This window comes from Gouania willdenowi, chromosome 18 (assembly GCF_900634775.1).
Source record: "Gouania willdenowi chromosome 18, fGouWil2.1, whole genome shotgun sequence".
Lineage (NCBI taxonomy): Eukaryota > Metazoa > Chordata > Actinopteri > Blenniiformes > Gobiesocidae > Gouania > Gouania willdenowi.
This window is the reverse complement of record NC_041061.1, coordinates 7,313,468-7,330,698: the sequence shown is the minus strand read 5'-3', so window position 1 is coordinate 7,330,698 and position 17,231 is coordinate 7,313,468. Positions and strand designations below refer to the sequence as shown.

Below are 17,231 nucleotides of genomic sequence, written 5' to 3'. Positions count from 1 at the left end.
TAACCTATTTTCATCACTTTTTCTTGCCAGATTTTTGCTTCTTTTGATGCATTTTAACTACATTAAGGTGGGATACACTGTGTGATTTTTGGCCCATTTTGCGCCGATTTTTTTACTTATTTACTGTTTTTGGGATCGGCCCGAGTCTCGTCTAAAGCGTTAGGCGTGTATTGTGTATTGTGCAGTATGCATGGTGTAGTATACATGGTGTATTATAGACGAGGTCACGAGACGCCATTAGCATCTCACGACCAGCTCCTGATCAACAGTCGTTTGGTCGCAAGAAAATGAAACGTGTTTGAAATCCTGGTCGTCCCTCGTGAGTGTATCACTGTTAAAGCAGTGCCAGGAACCGTCTTTCCTCAAACTCTCACACTGCACATGCGCAAACACCGTAGGACCGCTGTAAAGTTGACGGGCCGTACTGCCCACGTCAGTCCGGCCAGTTCCTGGTCTATCACATCGCTGCATTTTCCTTTTTTAAAGCTGTTTTTGCTGAGATTCGTGAGTGTCTCTCCACTTCAAGGTTCTTCTTCTTCTTCTTCTAACTGTTACGTTGCATTTCCGGAAACAAGACCCTGATGTGTCGTGTATGGACGTACAGTGTGAGCAGTCAGATCGTGTCAGAGTGTTGGTCGTACAGTGTGAGAACATGACTTCATTCACTACAACGATTGAAAAAAATCCCGACTTTACTCCCTTTCCTGCCACTTTTCCTAAATCAAATTTCAATGCATTTTCTGCACATTTTTTTTTTACTTTCAAGACATTCCACCACTTTTCACACCTAATGTCACATTTGTTGACCCAATATTGTCACTTTTAACTTCTTTTCGCCATATTTCACGCTTATTTTTTTGCCAATTTAACCACATTCATGATGTCATGCCCAATATTTGCCAGTTTTAACTAATTGTTCTTGCTTTTTTATGCGACTTTTAAGCCACTATATATTTTTTTATGTTGCACATTTAATCTTTTGTTTGGTTCATAACTTTATTTGTCCGACTCTAGAGCATAAACGTCACCACACGTCACTGATTCCTGCCTTTGCGTACCAACCCAAAAACATGGACGTGACCTCAGATGGAGTCACTGAATTGCTTGCACGAGTGAAGAAGTGCATAAATAGTTGTTAGTGTCATTAATCAGACTTAGTAATACCTAATCATCAGTTAGACTGATGAAGTGCATTCATGTGACAGGTTTTATCGCTTTAATTTAAGCATCACCTTCATAAGTCCCACCTATTCTTGAATTTACTGCACGAAACAGAAGCTGTGTCAAATTACCGGCAGCAAATTCCTCATTTCCTGCCGGCCTCAGCACATCTAATGTCTAAAAAAAATACCCAGCATTAAATTCATCTTTACAATGAAGGATCTGGCTTGGATCATATTGGTAGAAAGGCTTCTGTGAATCAGGGAAAGGGAAGAAGGTGAGACAAATCGGAAGAGAGGAGAGGGAGAGTGAGTGAGTTAGTTTAGAAAATAAAGGAATAAAAAGGTCAAGAGGTCGAGGAGGGAAACGCCAGCCGTCGGCAGAAAAACCAGCGACGCCATGACTCACCAAAAATACCAAGACAGTGAGGATTTAAGGGCGTGTGTTAGAGATTTATGGTATGAGGCTTTGGCTATATATCCTCGCTCTGTGTGTGTGTGTGTGTGTGTCTGTGTGTGTGTCTGTGTGTGTGTGTGGCTCCTTTACTGCGTACTGAAGGACCTCCCTGCTCGTTGGGCCCTGAGGGAGGGGTTGTCCTCTGACTGCCTGTCTGTCTGTCCCTGGATGGTGATGAGAAATGACACCCTCACTCTCTCCTGTAGACCTCTGCATAACTCTACACACACACACACACACACACACACACACACACACACACACACACACACACACACTTTGAGGTAAATGATAGACACCGTGTTGTTTCTGTACTTTCCTACAGGTTATCACTGTAATTCCTTAAGTATTTGAATGCATCGCTCCTGTTTTCCAATCTCACCCTGCAGTTATACGGACTACATGCCATTTATTTATTTACATTAGTGAGCCTTTTTTTAATTATCAGATAAAGACATAGTTTAGGTTTCGTATATCAATAAATCCAAGATAACTTTCCTCGAAAAACAAAAAAAAAAAGATGTAAAATTTTAAGAGTCTGTTCCCGGTATTCCCCGTGATATCACCTCACTCCAAGAGACGGATCTTTCTGTGTGAGCTCCAAAATAAACACATGTAAGTGTTTTGCTGTAAATTTCAGTTTGTGAAAACCAGTGTTGTGCTAGTTACTGAAAAAAGTAACTAGTTAAAGTTACTAGTTACTTCATTCACAAAGTAACTCAGTTACTATTTTCATTACTTACACCAAAAAGTATTTTGTGTCCATACAGCTTCATATTAGTGCTGTAATAATATAATAATCCACTGTTGATCAACTGCTATAAAACAACCATAAATGATGTGCATATAAAGCACAAAACAGCTGCTCCAAAATTAAAACAGTAATTTTTCAGCCTTAGCATAGTAATGTAAAGTAAGCTGTGCATATTCCAGGTGCACATTCTGCTGTTGAAAATGCTTATGAAAATAAATGTGGAAAAACTAATTCACAGCATTTTTCTCAGCTACACAATGCTAAACATATCAGGCTAACGAGCTGCTGTTAGCAGTGACTCAGCAGCAGCGACAGGCTGCATATTTACAACAACATACCGTGCAATAGTTTGGCTGACCTTTCCCTGGATAACAGTCACAGTCCGTTAAAATCCAGCCACAGTGTTAGCTTAGCTTCACTGATGCATCTTTTGGAGACAAAAATAATGCTTGTATTTCCACTCTGAGAAGCTCGTCCTGCTCTCGCATTGACTCGCCATGATTGGCGCACGTGATGTAAACAGAGACACGCTGACAATGCTTCTTCTTCTACTGTTTTACCATGTTTGGCACAGCGTCCCGTAAAAACATGTAACAGGAAGTACACTGCTGCTAGCAAAGTAACGGATAAATGCACCATATTGTAACGGTAACGGTGTTATTTCTTTAGAAAAATATTGCGTTACAGTACTAGTTACTGTCAAGTGACGTTGGGGGTGAAAACACCAGGAATGTGTTGGGAAGTCACTTTTTGGGGGCAAACACACAAGTAAAAATGCAACACAACTTTCAGGGGCCTAATTTCAACCTTTTACAACCTTTTTTTTTAAGCTATGAGACTTACACTATAAGGCTGTGTTTGAAATGTCACACTCCATACTACACACTACAAACACAATGAGTATTTACTGTCTACTATATACTAAGTATAATTAGGAGGGTGAGCTTTCCCACTGGCGTATACGTCCAAGTTTCCCAAGATGCATTTGGAACATACAACAAAAACCTGGATCACACTGAGGCTAAATATCTCTTTTCTAATTATTCAGAAATGCTGAGCAGTAGAGAGTTATTGATGACATGAGTGAGAACAGAATCAAAACGAGAATAAATAAAACTTGCTAAAAATAAGTTGAATAATCTGAGAAAGTACGAAAACTAAACTATATAATACCATATTTTTGTGCCTTAAATGATGAACAAAAACCACAATTCTGTGCTTCAGTGTCGTGCAAACTCAGCATTCACACGCAGGCTCTGGTTCCAGTTAAATACAACAATAAATACGCGTGTTTTTGTTTTTACTGGTTCAGATTCCCAGTGTTTATTTTCACGTTTCTTTTTGCAGTGCGCTCCTGCTCTCCTCTGCCTCGGCCTCCTCACGGCTTCCTGCGGTGCAGCGACGGCGGGGCCTCCTACAGGGCCCAGTGCCAGGCGGGCTGTGACAGAGGATACAGACTGGAGGGAGACAACAGGCTCACCTGTCAGGCCAACTCCCAGTGGAGCGGGACACAACCTCGGTGTGTGGGTAAGACTACACACCAGGACAGACACCACAGCGCGCACACACACAGGAGCTACTCTGGTTAAAAACACTCTGCGTTATTCATTTATCCTGTTTTCCCAACTATTCAGAGCAAAGTAGGATGGTCAAACTTCTATTATGGATTTTATTATTAGACTTTATCCAAACATAAACACCTACATCAGGGATGAGCAACACTATCACAGCAGGGGCCACAAAAATGGGATTATATCTGATCCGAGGGCCACATTATCAATATTCATGTTAGCATTTAGAATCATGACCAGTCACAGCATTAATACAGGGAAGGGAAGTGGTTTTGTTTTTAGTTGTTTTGGAGTCATTATGTGTGCTTTTGTTATTTGTTGTGTCCTTGGTGTAATTTTGTGTATTTTTCTGTCATTTTTGTTGTCGATTTGTTTACTTTTGGAGTCATTGTGTGTGCTTTTGTTATTTTTGTGTTCTTGTTGTAATTATGTGTAATGTTCTGTAATTTTCTGCATTTTAGTTGTGAATTTGTGTGTTTTTGTGCTCACTTTTCTACATTTTAGTTCTTATTTTCTTTATTTTTCTGTTGATTTTGTGCAATTTTGTTGAAAGTTTGTGTGTCTTTGGAGCTATTCTGTAATGTGTTGTTTTTTGTGTTTTTGGAGTAATTTTGTGTGTTTTTGTGTTCTTTTGTTGTAGTTTTGTTGTTAACAGTTTGTGTGTTTTTGGAGATATTTTGTATCATGGTGTTTTTGTTGAATTTTTTGTGTGTTTTTGTGTACTTTGTGCGTTTTGCTGCCAATTTGTGTGTTTTGGGAGTTATTTTGTGTACTATGTCGGGCTTTATATTCCTTCCAACTTCCAATGCATAAACAAAGATGTCATAATGATGATAAATTATCTTTTTATGGTATTCTGTGTAAGTTTAAATCAGAAATTAGGTGTTGGACAACGTTATCATTAGTTCAGAGACGACTCGCCCACAGTGAGAGATTAGAGGGCAAATTAAAAAATTTTTTACGTCAACTTGTTTTTTTTCCCCCACAAATTTAATTTTTAATTTTTGATTTATGTATTTTTCATTTTAGTTTGTATTCACAAATGTTATCACAAATTTTACTGTTTTTTTTTTTTTTTCAAATTTCACAAACTTTTATCACAAATCTTATCACAAATTTTACTTTTTTTTTTTTTTTTTTTTACAATTTTACAAATATCTTTCACAAATATCACAAATTATGCAAATCTTATCACAAGTTTTATCACAAATCTTATTATAAATTTCACAGATATTACAAATTACAGAAATTTTATCACACAGTTTTCACAATTTCACACCAAACTAATCAATACTTATTTCGTCAGTAAAACTCCCTGATGTGAACGTATTTGTTCTATTTTTGTTTCTGTTTAATTATTTTTTAGAATCTGCTCATGTGAAACTGATGTTTGTAAAAATATATATATTTCTTTGCTTTCACTGAGTGCAGCTATTAGTTAAAGGCTTCTCAAGTTGATTCAGCTTCGGTTTCATCAAGGTATAAGAAGTACAGAATACAGTTGTTTAACACTGTGTGTTGTGTTTTAATATTCAATATTAATCAGTAAATAATTTAATCAATTACTAGACATTTCAGGTGAACCCAAGGTTGAAACAGCGCTAACAGTTAGAGGGATCCTTAACAGTTTTCTTTAAAAATGTTTTATTTGTTTTTATGAATAATTACCTTAAAAAAACTTAATGAACTTTTAATTTTTTTTATTTGAATTACTTGTTTTTTTATGTCTTACAATGTGTATTTATATCCATAAGACTAGCCTTATTTTGATTATTAGGATCACACCTCAACAGGATGAACCAACATGACTTTAAACTCTCCCTCAGCCTGGTTATTTCAGTTGAATCTTTGTGAGTTTTTATTTTCAATTTTTTTTTACTAAACACGCATGAAAACATAGAATCACACACGCTGTGCGGTTGAACACATGGTGTGTATTTACACTGAAACCCAGCTAAAGGTCCATCTGCTTTCTCACAGCGCTGCTGCTTATACAGAAGATTAACCACACACTTCAAACCTGATCGTTAGGCTAAAATAGTCGCACACGCTCGTGAGAGGAGAGAAATCTAAGCTGACTCACTTCCAACCAGCGGGTCGATCAGAAACGACAGTTTTGTTCACTCATCCCAACAAAATCAAAGCCTGATTTACCAGAACACAAATGAAAACGTTACATTTATAAGTCTTTTTCAGAGTGATAAAGGAAACGTGAGAAAAGCCGTCCCTCATTCAGCCAAAGCCACACGAAATGCATTTTTAAAAAAAGAGAAATGTGGTTGGTGCTGTTTTTGGGTTCACTTCCATCGAAGTGTTTGTTGTTTTCGTGCCGGTTTTAAATACACAACTTCTAAAGGAACACACTCACTGTATAAATAAACCAGGGCTTCTCAACCTTGGGGTCGCGAGACACTCGGAAGGAGTCGCCAGATGTCTTTAATAAATAAAAAATATTTTCTAAACAATTTGAGCCCATTTTTGTTCACCAAACTTGCCATATTTTGACCTTTTTCTATCACTTTTTTTTGCCATATTTTTGCTCCTTTTAATGGATTTTTGCCACATTACTCCTATTTCTGACACTTCATCAAATTTCAATGCCTTTTCTGCACTTTTTTTTTTTAACTTTCTGAACATTATAACTTATAAACCCTTTCCACCACTTTTCCCACCTAATGTCACATATGTTGACCCATTATTGTTACTGTAAATCTCTTTTCACCATATTTTGTGCTTTTTTTTTTTTAATTTAACCACATTAACTATTTGTCATGCTCATTATTTACCAGTTTAAAATAATTGTTAATACTTTTCAAAATACAAGACCCCAACCCCCACACCACCCCCCATTTCTGCCACTTTTAAGCCAATGTTGACACTTTGAACCCTTTTTGCCACTTTTTCTGTCTGTTTTTGGTCATCAATTTCTGTGGTTTTTAAAATCCCATTTCACCACCTTTTCCACCATTTTTGGTGACTTTTAACCCATTTTATTTCTGATTAAAACAAGGATTAAATCTTTAAGATGACTATATACTATGGCCCAAATAATAATAATAATAAAAAACCTCCTTGATAACAGTAGATATTATTCAGATGAATAAATAAATAAATGTGGTTATCACAGATTCATCGAACAATGGACCATCACTTTGCCGACTTTATGGATGGACCCCAAAAAATCTCCCCCCTTTATTCCCCCTTATAGATGGTCCTGTCTCTACATTACTGTTCTTCAATGGTTCATGTCTGTGTTCAAAATATGGCCCTTCAGCGCATCCGATTTGGCCCACAGGAGAAAGTGAAAATGGCAGAGAAAACATTAATCATTGTGTAAATGATCAAATATTTCAGTTGAAAGAACTCTACATTTTTCTAAAATACTGCAATTTTTCTCAAATTATTCCACAAAATCTCCCCAAATTAAATAACAATTGGTAAAAAAAATAAAAATAAATCAAAGAACCATTGAAGTATCTGTCACTTATTGCTTAGACATTGTTGATGCCTCCTATACTTTATGTCTAATTTATAGCTGGAAGTGCAAATTTGGACAGATTAATGTTGAACTTTTTTTTTTCCTGCCTAAAAACCTGTGGCGCACTTTTGATCAAACTGGTCCGTATTTTGGCCGTGAACTAAAATGAGTTTGACACCACTGGTCTAAACTTTTTGTCTGCTCGTTCACTCATTTCAAATGTGAAGGAAAGCAATGTAACTAATTGACAAACTGGGAACAAAATACACTTTTTAATAAACGGAAAATGAAAGGGTTAAATTTTAGTGTTAGTTTTTTTTTTTAATTATTACTAGTTTTTTAAGCTTCTTTTGTCTAATTTTTAACCTTTGATTTTCATCCGACCAGAGGTGCGATGTCCACCCATCAAAGGCCTGAAGAACATCTCTCTGTCGCCCCCTGCCTGCGGGAAGCGAGCGGTGGCTCCTGGCTTTGTTTGCCTCCTCACCTGTCGCTATGGTTACAGTCTCCAGGGCAACAGGAGAGCAGTGTGCCTGGGCTCTGGAAATTGGACCGCTAACGTCCATAAGGCCATCTGCACAGGTGAGACAACAAACACGTCAACAAATACATCTGTATTCAGCGCACGACATCGTACCGACATGTCGGTAATGTGAGTGTGTAATATTTATTAACTGTAGCATATCCTAAATATTAGCATCCATTGAAAAATAATAAGAACATTTCAACTAGAATTGCAAAATTCGTTGGCAAAGATTTTCAATATAGTTATGAAATATATTTTAGCATCATCTAAATTATCAGCATTATTTATTCAAAATTATAATACCATAACCACGATTGAAAGCACAGTAGGAAAGAGTTTATTACAAATTAGTAATTACTCTTTGGATCTCTCCAGTGTCGCTTGATATTTAGTCTAAGAAATGCTAGAAGGCCACCGATGGTTAAAATGCTCTAGGATTTGTTTGCTCGGATGGTCCGCCTCCTTGGGACAGTGTGAACACTCAAACGAAGTCTAAAATGGTAAATGGTAAATGGACTTGATTTTATATAGCGCTTTATCACCACACTGAAACATTCTCAAAGCGCTTTACATATCAGCTCATTCACCCAATCACTCTCACATTCACACACCAGTGGGACAGGACTGCCATGCAAGGCGCTAGTCGACCACTGGGAGCAACTTAGGGTTCAGTGTCTTGCCCAAGGACCCTTCGACACATAGTCAGGTACTGGGATCAAACCCCCAACCTCTCGATCAGAAGACGACCCACTACCACCTGAGCCACGGTCGCCCTCGGGTGGTAGTCTAGAGCGGATCAAACAGGAGAGTTCAAGAGTGATTGTTTCTGCTGGTCTCTCAGCGTTTCCAATCGAAGTCTAGAGAGATTAGGTAGTATAGTAGTAAATTGGGAAGTATCGGACATGAAGTTGTGCGTGCGGCATTGTGGGTAGTCAGGAAAACCGGCAACGGCTCAAAACAGGGCATTAAAAGCACCAAAAGCATGGCAACTTGTTGCTGCTCCATTGTTGAACGTTGCGAAAGAACAAACGGAGACAGCAGAAGTTGAAGACTCTGGCAACTAGATTACATTCAAAATCAATGCAAATGACACGACATCAAGTGGTCTCCCTTGAAGCATTGGACTTGCTCGACCTAAGTCGCTGGAAGTCGCTCAAAGTTGAAAATGTTGAACTTTTCAAGCGACTTTGAGTGACACTGTCGCACGTCATCCAAGCGGCAATGACTTTGTCCCCACATCACTCCCCTGGTTGTCACGTCACTGGGGTAGATGGAGATGAAGCGATGAAGCAGTGACGTGAGCATAAATTGCGACTGTGTTCAAGCGACTCATCATGGGCGATGTAAGCAACTATAGTTGTTGAAGTCGCGTTCGGTGTGAACGCACCTTTAAGCGCTCGCTTTCACCAATAGTTGAGAGCCTTTTCTTCGGGTTTCTTTTTGTCTGCCAAGAAATGTTTCTACTCTAGTAGCGGCCCCCTCTAGCGGTTAGCTCATGTTACTGCACCAAAGGCTGTTTGGAGCACATCAGAAGTTGCGCTCTGAATGCAAACTGAACCTAACCAAGGTGATAAAATGATCACCTGTCGTCCGCCCATTCGGACCGAGTACAGGACTAAACTGGTGTGAAAGCAGCCTTAATGTTTCATCTGCAAACTTCTGCGATGCTGTTGACGAATGAGTCCTGTTTCTCGTTTGGCATTCTCCGAGCCGATTAAAGAACTGCAGCCAAAGTATCAGATTGGGAAGCTAGTTTTGACTATGTTGTAATTTTTTCCGAAATGTATCTGTAAAATATCACATTTGTTACTAAATAAATCAATTTGAAGGTTGGGGAAATCCTTACGCTCCTAACATTCATACTTAATACTGATATAGTTTGTGAGCTTGGTTGTGCTTATGGTCCAAAAGAGAACAATGACCAAGAGGTAGGAGAGAAAAGCTCCATAAAATGAATTATGTAACATTTCTGAGGAATATTTCCTGAAGTCTTTGAGCCAACGTGCATCTTTATTTTGGTCGTGGTCGATTTCATCTTGTCAGATACGAGACACACACAACTTTTAGGCGTATTTGCAACAAAGATGAAAGGAAATATGTGACAACAGTGATCAAAGACTAATAAAGAGGGGAAAATTTGAAACTACTGGTAAGTTCTTCTTCAAGTTGCTCTTTGCTAACGGTAAGAACTGTGCTTTGAAACAGACCTTGAGTCCCTAACTCAAACCATACGGAATCCCACGCCTCCCTCCCATCTGCTCCTCTCTGAGCTGGAGATCATTACGTCGACACTCCAGATGCCTTTCAGGTGAAGCAGGTGGTGGAGAGAAGCTCCACATGTCTCCCTGGCCTTTATGTCCTCATACGGAGAGTCTGCTAATGAAGGGCCGACTGTCATTAGGGACAGGAAAACAAGCCAGAAAAGATGAAAACGAATGGAGAGGTGAGCAGAGAGGATGAGTCATGTGCGTTTTTCTTTTAGAAAAGGACAGGGTTGATGAAAAAAGGAGTTTGAAGCTTGAAAAAGTACTTTCTGAAGAAAATGCAATGAGAATAAGTGTGTAATCCTGTATGTACCAACTAGTTTGACTGGAAATGTGTCATAAACCATAAACGATCGGGTTGTTGACAAAAGGGTCATGTGTCTTGAACGATGGAAAAGTTTTCCCCATTGCATTGTGGGATTTGGAGTTTCGTAGAAATTGACAGACTTTTCTTTAAGACGTGTTTTTACTTAATTATTTGCGTGACTTCTTGTGTTTCGTCACCAGAGAAGACAGAGAGTTTATTCACTTGAGGTAATTTTTGTTTATTGTTTTCATCGTCGCTCTGATTTTTGACCGCATTCTGGTGTTTTTTCGTGAAAGCCAACATATCAACATCTGTCATTATTTCGTCTGAAAACTTTCAATCTGGGAAAAGTCTAGAAATGTCACTTTGGCACCTTTTATTGAGGCACACTGGCATCAGTAGTGGTTGCTTTTGGTTTGAGGGAGACTTTCAAAGAGCAGATGGGTTTCAACCCAAGATCATCATATTGAAGGTGCATGTTGCAACATCGTTGAATAGATTATATATGATAAAGGTTTAGTCAGCTAACGTTACTCATAAATCTAAGTTAATCAGCCCCGGCTAGTAGGTTTTTTGTCGTCAGGAAGGCGCCATCTTTCCTCCTTCACAGGCAATGACATTGTATTGGATCTGCCTTTGCATGCCTGGGGGAATTTTCCTCCTCGGAATCACTATATAATCATTTCCGTCTTCTTGCCATGACCAGGATTACTGAGGAACAGCTTTAAAAGTTAGTTTTCTTATTGCCTATTTGTTTTCTAACTTCTTAGCTCTGATGTTGAGCTACATCTAAGAGAAAGGACGACCTCTAATGACCTCAATTGGCTCTTTTTCTGAAACTTTTTTTTGTTTTGATCAATTGGAAAGAAATGTGACAGGTTGGGACTTTGGCTTCAGCGTGGTTTTCTGACCTGTGAAAGTTATTTATGAGTTCATTTTGAATCCCTCAGACGCTGACCCGCCCCAGCTCCAGTGCCCCAGAGACATCGTCGCTGAAACCGACGAGCGGCGAGGAACCGCCAACGTGAGCTGGGAGGTTCCTGTTTCATCCGACAACTCAAATGAAGAGGTTGAATGACTTTAAGCTCTTTTTTTTCTTTTTTTTTCTTCTTTTTTTTTACTTGTCTGCACACAAAAGAAAAAGAAAAAAGACTTTAAGCTCCTTTTTTAAAAAAAAAAAATAGAACATGTTCAACACTTTAACTTTTTACATGTCTGGGAAACTTATCAAAGGTCTGTTAACATTTTACTTTGATGTTTTATTCCTCTTTTCTTACATTTTATTATTGTTTTTTTTTTTTATTTTGACACTTTCGTCACGATACATACTGATTTTTTTTTTCTTGAGAAAATGTAACTTAATCCTCACCTGTTTTCCCTATTTTTCAAATCTGTGCTACTTTTCTGATATTTGCGGATCATTGTGTGTCCTTTTTTATTGAAAACATACATCATGATGACATGACACAGTAGACATTATGTAGGTCTGATCCTGATTGTTACTTCTTTATTTAAAGTCACGTGCTCATTGAAAAATGACCAGAGCAATGTGTTTGTTACTCAGGTGATGGTCCAGGTGAAACCTGTCTACAGTCCTCCTCAGCTGCTTCCCATCGGAAAGGAAACCATCACGTACATCGCCGCCGACCGCTCTGGGAACCAGTCCAACTGTTCCTTCACAGTCACTGTCATCGGTGAGCTCATTTTTCTGTGGCTCACATCACTGAGAAAGATCCATCCCATGTGGCTTCAAGTACTTTTACAGAGTGAATCATTTCACACTTATTCTTCTTACCTCAACCTGAAGTATCAGATATAATAAATATTCAGACACTGATCAAAGGAAAAATGGTCGTAAAGGAAAGGATCATAACATTGTCCTTTGATCTATTGGATGTAAAACTTAACCTAAGGGCAGGAAACCACTTGACAGTTTCCCTCATTTATTAAACAGTAACTGATTTCCACCAACGTCATCTGGACAACGATACAAACATACATAATGTAGGCCTCAGAGATTAATACGTCAAAGGTTATTTGCTTATTTGTCACTCAAAAGTTTGCTTACATCTTCACTGTAAACACTCGGTTTATTGAAATTCTCGGAAAGGTTTTGAGCATTGCATTGTGGGATGTGGGATGCCTTGAAGTGTTTTTCCTTAATGCTTACTGTGATTTCTGGTGTTTTTTCACCAGACAAGAAGGACAGGGACGGGCTTGACCCAGTGATATCACTTCACTCTAAGGGACATTCAATTTAGTCCAGATTCAGATTTTTTTTGGTACAACTTTCAGCTAAAGTACAAATACCCAAATACACTATATGACTCCAAAAAATACTCAAAATCACCAGAAAATTCACAAAATTTAACAGAAATACACAAAATGACAACAACGCAGAAAACTACAACTGAAAAATATACACAAAACCACAACAAAAATCAACCAAACTACTTAATACGTTTTAGAAGCATGTAGCTTATGTTTACTAAAGTTCCCCAGATTTACAATTATTGAACATTTAACTATGATTAACTATAATTTATGGGGCGCCGATTGTAAAGTTGCACATGCTAAAATAAACAGCAACATTTAGCAACAAACCACTCCACGGATAGCGCTGGCTCGCGTCAGTGAGCTTTTACTTTGGTACTTCTAGTGAATTAGCATGTTAGCTAAATATTTAGTTTCACCCTTGAGATTTGGATTTAACATTGAACATTTAGATTTAAGATTTACATTTAAGATTTACATTTAATATTTACATTAAACATTTACATTGAAGATTTACATTTAATATTTACATTTAATATTTAGATTTAAGATTTACATTTAAGATTTAACATTCAGATTCAACATTTAGCTTTAACATTTATATTTAAATGTAGCATTTAGATTTAAGATTTAGCATGTAGAATAGATTTAACCTTTATATTTAAATGTAGCATTTAGATTTAATAATAAACATTTAGATATAATATTCAACATTTCATTTTAATATTCAACATTTAGATTTAACATTGACATATTTTTACAAGAAAAGTAAATATCTCAAATTTCACAAATATTTTTGGTCAAAAATCACATACGTTCTTTAAAGGTGGTTTGTTGCTAAATGTTACGAAAAGTTGCTGTTTATTTAAGCATGCGCAACTTTACAATGTGCGCCCCATAGATGCAATCCTCAATATGACTTTATTGTAATTCTTTGTTTTCCAGTGGGAATGTAGGACAGTGGTGGTCAGGCTGGGTCCATGTGTTGTTTTTAAAGCTGTGATTAATCGCTCTGTGACATCACAGCTTCCTGTGGAGGATTTCAGGGACAAACCTGAACAAACCTGCAGAGCAGTCCGACAGGTGCTGAGAGTCTCAAAGCTAATAATCACTGATTTAAAAATAAAAATAAAAATTCAGGCGTGGTGAGCTGTAAACATTCCCACATGTCGCTCCGCTGTGGTTCTTTATTAGAGACATGTGTGTCGGAGCGACCTCTGACACGCCGCTAAGGTCTGATCTCAGAGCAGCAATAGACACGCCAGCATCAGCATCATCAGCAGCATCATCATTAGCAGCAGCGCTTGTTTGTGCTGACACGTTTATTCTATGAAGCCAAGAAACATATTTGAACACTAATATTAAAAACTCTGTAACTTTGATTTTTACCAAAATGTGATTTTTTTTTTTTTTTTTCATTGAATTTGCTTTTTTTTTTAAGGGTCCACATTCAGATGCATGCACGTGAGCGTGCACAAGCTGTTGTGCATGTTCACCTAAGTCATAGTCATAAGATAGTATCTCATGATTATGAATTAGTAACACATAATTATGACTTAGATTTTGTTTTAGTATTATTGTTTCATAATCTTGAGTTAGTATATCATAATTATAACTCAGTATATTATAATTATGACATAGTATTTCATAATTCTAGTATATTTATCTCATCTTATCTTATCTCTATAGTATAATTATGAGATAGTATCTCATAATTTTATTATAATTTTACTGTAGTATCATGTGATGATACTAACTCATAATTATGAGATACTAATTATGAAATAGTATCTCGAAATTATGACTTAGATTTTTTATTATGCTCATTTCCTAATGATGCGTTAGTATCGCATAATTACAACGTATCTCATAATTATGAGATATCTGGATTTTTTTTAGATAGGATCTCATAATTATGACTTACATTTTTTTTTATTTTACATTTCCTACTTTTTTGTTTTTTTTACTGGTGGGAATGGGCTTCCATACATGCATGTATCTTTTGTTACAACTTTTAATTATTATTATTAGTTTTTATTTTACTACTGAACACTTCATTCATTGGCCTTCAATGTAAATGTACTGTTTAAAAGGGAGATTAAAAAGTTTTTGTTGCGTATTCCTTAATTTTCTAGATGTGTTGTTTTCCTCTCAACTTTAAATGTGTTTTTCTTGTATGTATATTGGCTTGTATGTATATTGGCTCAGGTGTAGCATCATTAAACCCCTGCTCGTCTCTCCCACAGACACAGAGCCTCCGTTTATTGACCGGTGTCGCTCTCCTCCTGCTGTTCAGGCCACAAACACAGAGACTCCAGTGACGTGGGAAATTCCACAGTTTTCTGACAACTCAGGTAAGAAAATGACTAAAAGATGCTTAGAAAACACACTTAGAAAAATACACGACAACAAAAACACAACCAAAAAATACTCAAATACACAGAATGACTCCCAAAAATGCTCAAATTGACACCAAAAATGACCAACATAATAACTAAAAAAATACCCAGTACACCAAAAAAATACCCAACACACACAGAAAAATACACATGACAACAAAACATAACTTAAAAATACACAAATACACAGAATGACTCCCAAAAATACTCAAAATGACACCAAAAATGACCAAAAAATGCAAAATACATGGACAAAAATGCACACAATGATAAATCCTCAGCAAACATCAAACAACAAAATACAAAAGTGACTAAAAATAGATAAATATCTGTGTCGTTTCCCGTATTATTGCTTTGGTTTGTCAATTTTTTTAAAATTCTGACTTAAACGCTGCTGATTAATGCAGAGGAATAGCTGGAAAACATGTCAATCAAACCCTCTGGGGGCGATCAACACGTTAGGACTGGAGGAAAAGTGGATTTTTTTTTTTTTTAAATCACTGACACAGATTTGAACCTCCAGTCTAACTTAAGAGCAGCAGCAGGTTGATAGTATACGATAGTAATGCTGTAATAACAGGCTTCTGGTCCACACGTCAGTCCAGCTCAGCTTCCACGTCACTGTTTTGTTTTTCCAGGCCCACACCCTGATGCCAACTCTATTTATACACACACACACACACACACACCCTCTTTCATCACTCCATCCCTAAACTCTCCATATGTCTGTGTTTACCTGCTGTGCCTCATTTAGACCAGAATACACAGACTGGACCAACGACGCCCCCTACAGGACACCATAAATAACTTTTTAAAAGTGATGAATTTAAACTGGAGAAACAAAACATAAAATAATGGAGATGGCGAAGGTTAGAAATATGAAGCTTAGAGGCACATTTACACCTGAGGATGACATTTATAGTGTGAATAATATAGAATTCAACCTCATTTATATGTCACTAAATACCAAATATTATGCAGAGAAAAATGACAACAGAAATGCACAAAATGACTCCAAAAACACCAAAAGCTATTACAAAAATAATGACAACAAAAAAAAAGAAAAGTGACATCAAAAACACACAAAATAACATTATACAGACAAATACGCAAAACAACAAGAAAGATACACAGAAATACAGGAAAACTACAGACAAACAGAAAAATGACTGTAAAAACGTGAAATAACAGCAAATATGTACAACAAAATGACAAGAAAAACATTCCATACAAGAATATATAAAACAACTCAAAAAACATGTAAAAGTACTGCAAAAATATACAAAATGAAAACAAAAAGATACAGTCCCTCAAAAAACAAACAAAACAAAACAAAAAAATACAATACAACTTTATAAACACCCAAAAGGACAGAAAAAACCCCACAAATGAATAACAAAAATACACAAAACCAAAAAACCCACAAAAATAACTTCAAAAGCAAAAATCACAATAAATAAAAATAAAAAAAATTGTAAGACACACTTAAAACACACAAAAGGACAGAAAAAACAACTAAAACACACAACAACAAAAAATGACAAAAACACACTAAAAAGCATAAAAAATAACTTTAAATGCACAAAATGACAACAATTATTCACAAAAAACTCAAAGGACACAAAATGACAACAAAAATACACAAATGGCTCAAAAAAACTACAATATTCAATACAACTTCAAAATCACACAAAAGAACAAAAAAAATACAAATGGACTACAAAAATACACAAAATATTGTCAAAAACACACAAAAATGACAGAAAAATGGACTCAACCCCTTGTTTTTACCTGTATTTATGCTCAGATTTGGTCAGTGCTGTAAAACTGTCCATCCCTGTTGTATGGCGTGTTATGTTGTAATGTGTGGTCCCTCAGGTGGTCGTCTCTCCGTCACCAGTACCCACAGCCCTGGCTCTGGGTTCCCAGTGGGAGAGTCAGTGGTCCAGTACGTGGCCTCAGACGCAGCAGGAAACAGCCGCACATGTAACCTCACCATCACCGTCCAAGGTGTGGCTCACACTCATCAATCATCACCGTG

General features: G+C 37.0%; 1 protein-coding gene across 2 annotated transcripts in view; it reads left to right on the top strand.

The window, feature by feature from the left end:
- The window catches only part of svep1 (sushi, von Willebrand factor type A, EGF and pentraxin domain containing 1), a 126,305-nt gene that overhangs the window by 66,330 nt on the left and 42,744 nt on the right, over window positions 1–17,231 (top strand). For both annotated transcript variants that reach the window (XM_028473814.1, XM_028473813.1), the window contains exons 6-11: window positions 3,719–3,898; window positions 7,808–8,002; window positions 11,468–11,586; window positions 12,082–12,211; window positions 15,038–15,145; window positions 17,069–17,200. In XM_028473814.1, coding sequence (XP_028329615.1) covers window positions 3,719–3,898; window positions 7,808–8,002; window positions 11,468–11,586; window positions 12,082–12,211; window positions 15,038–15,145; window positions 17,069–17,200 — 864 coding nt within the window. The remainder of the gene's footprint in view (window positions 1–3,718; window positions 3,899–7,807; window positions 8,003–11,467; window positions 11,587–12,081; window positions 12,212–15,037; window positions 15,146–17,068; window positions 17,201–17,231) is intronic.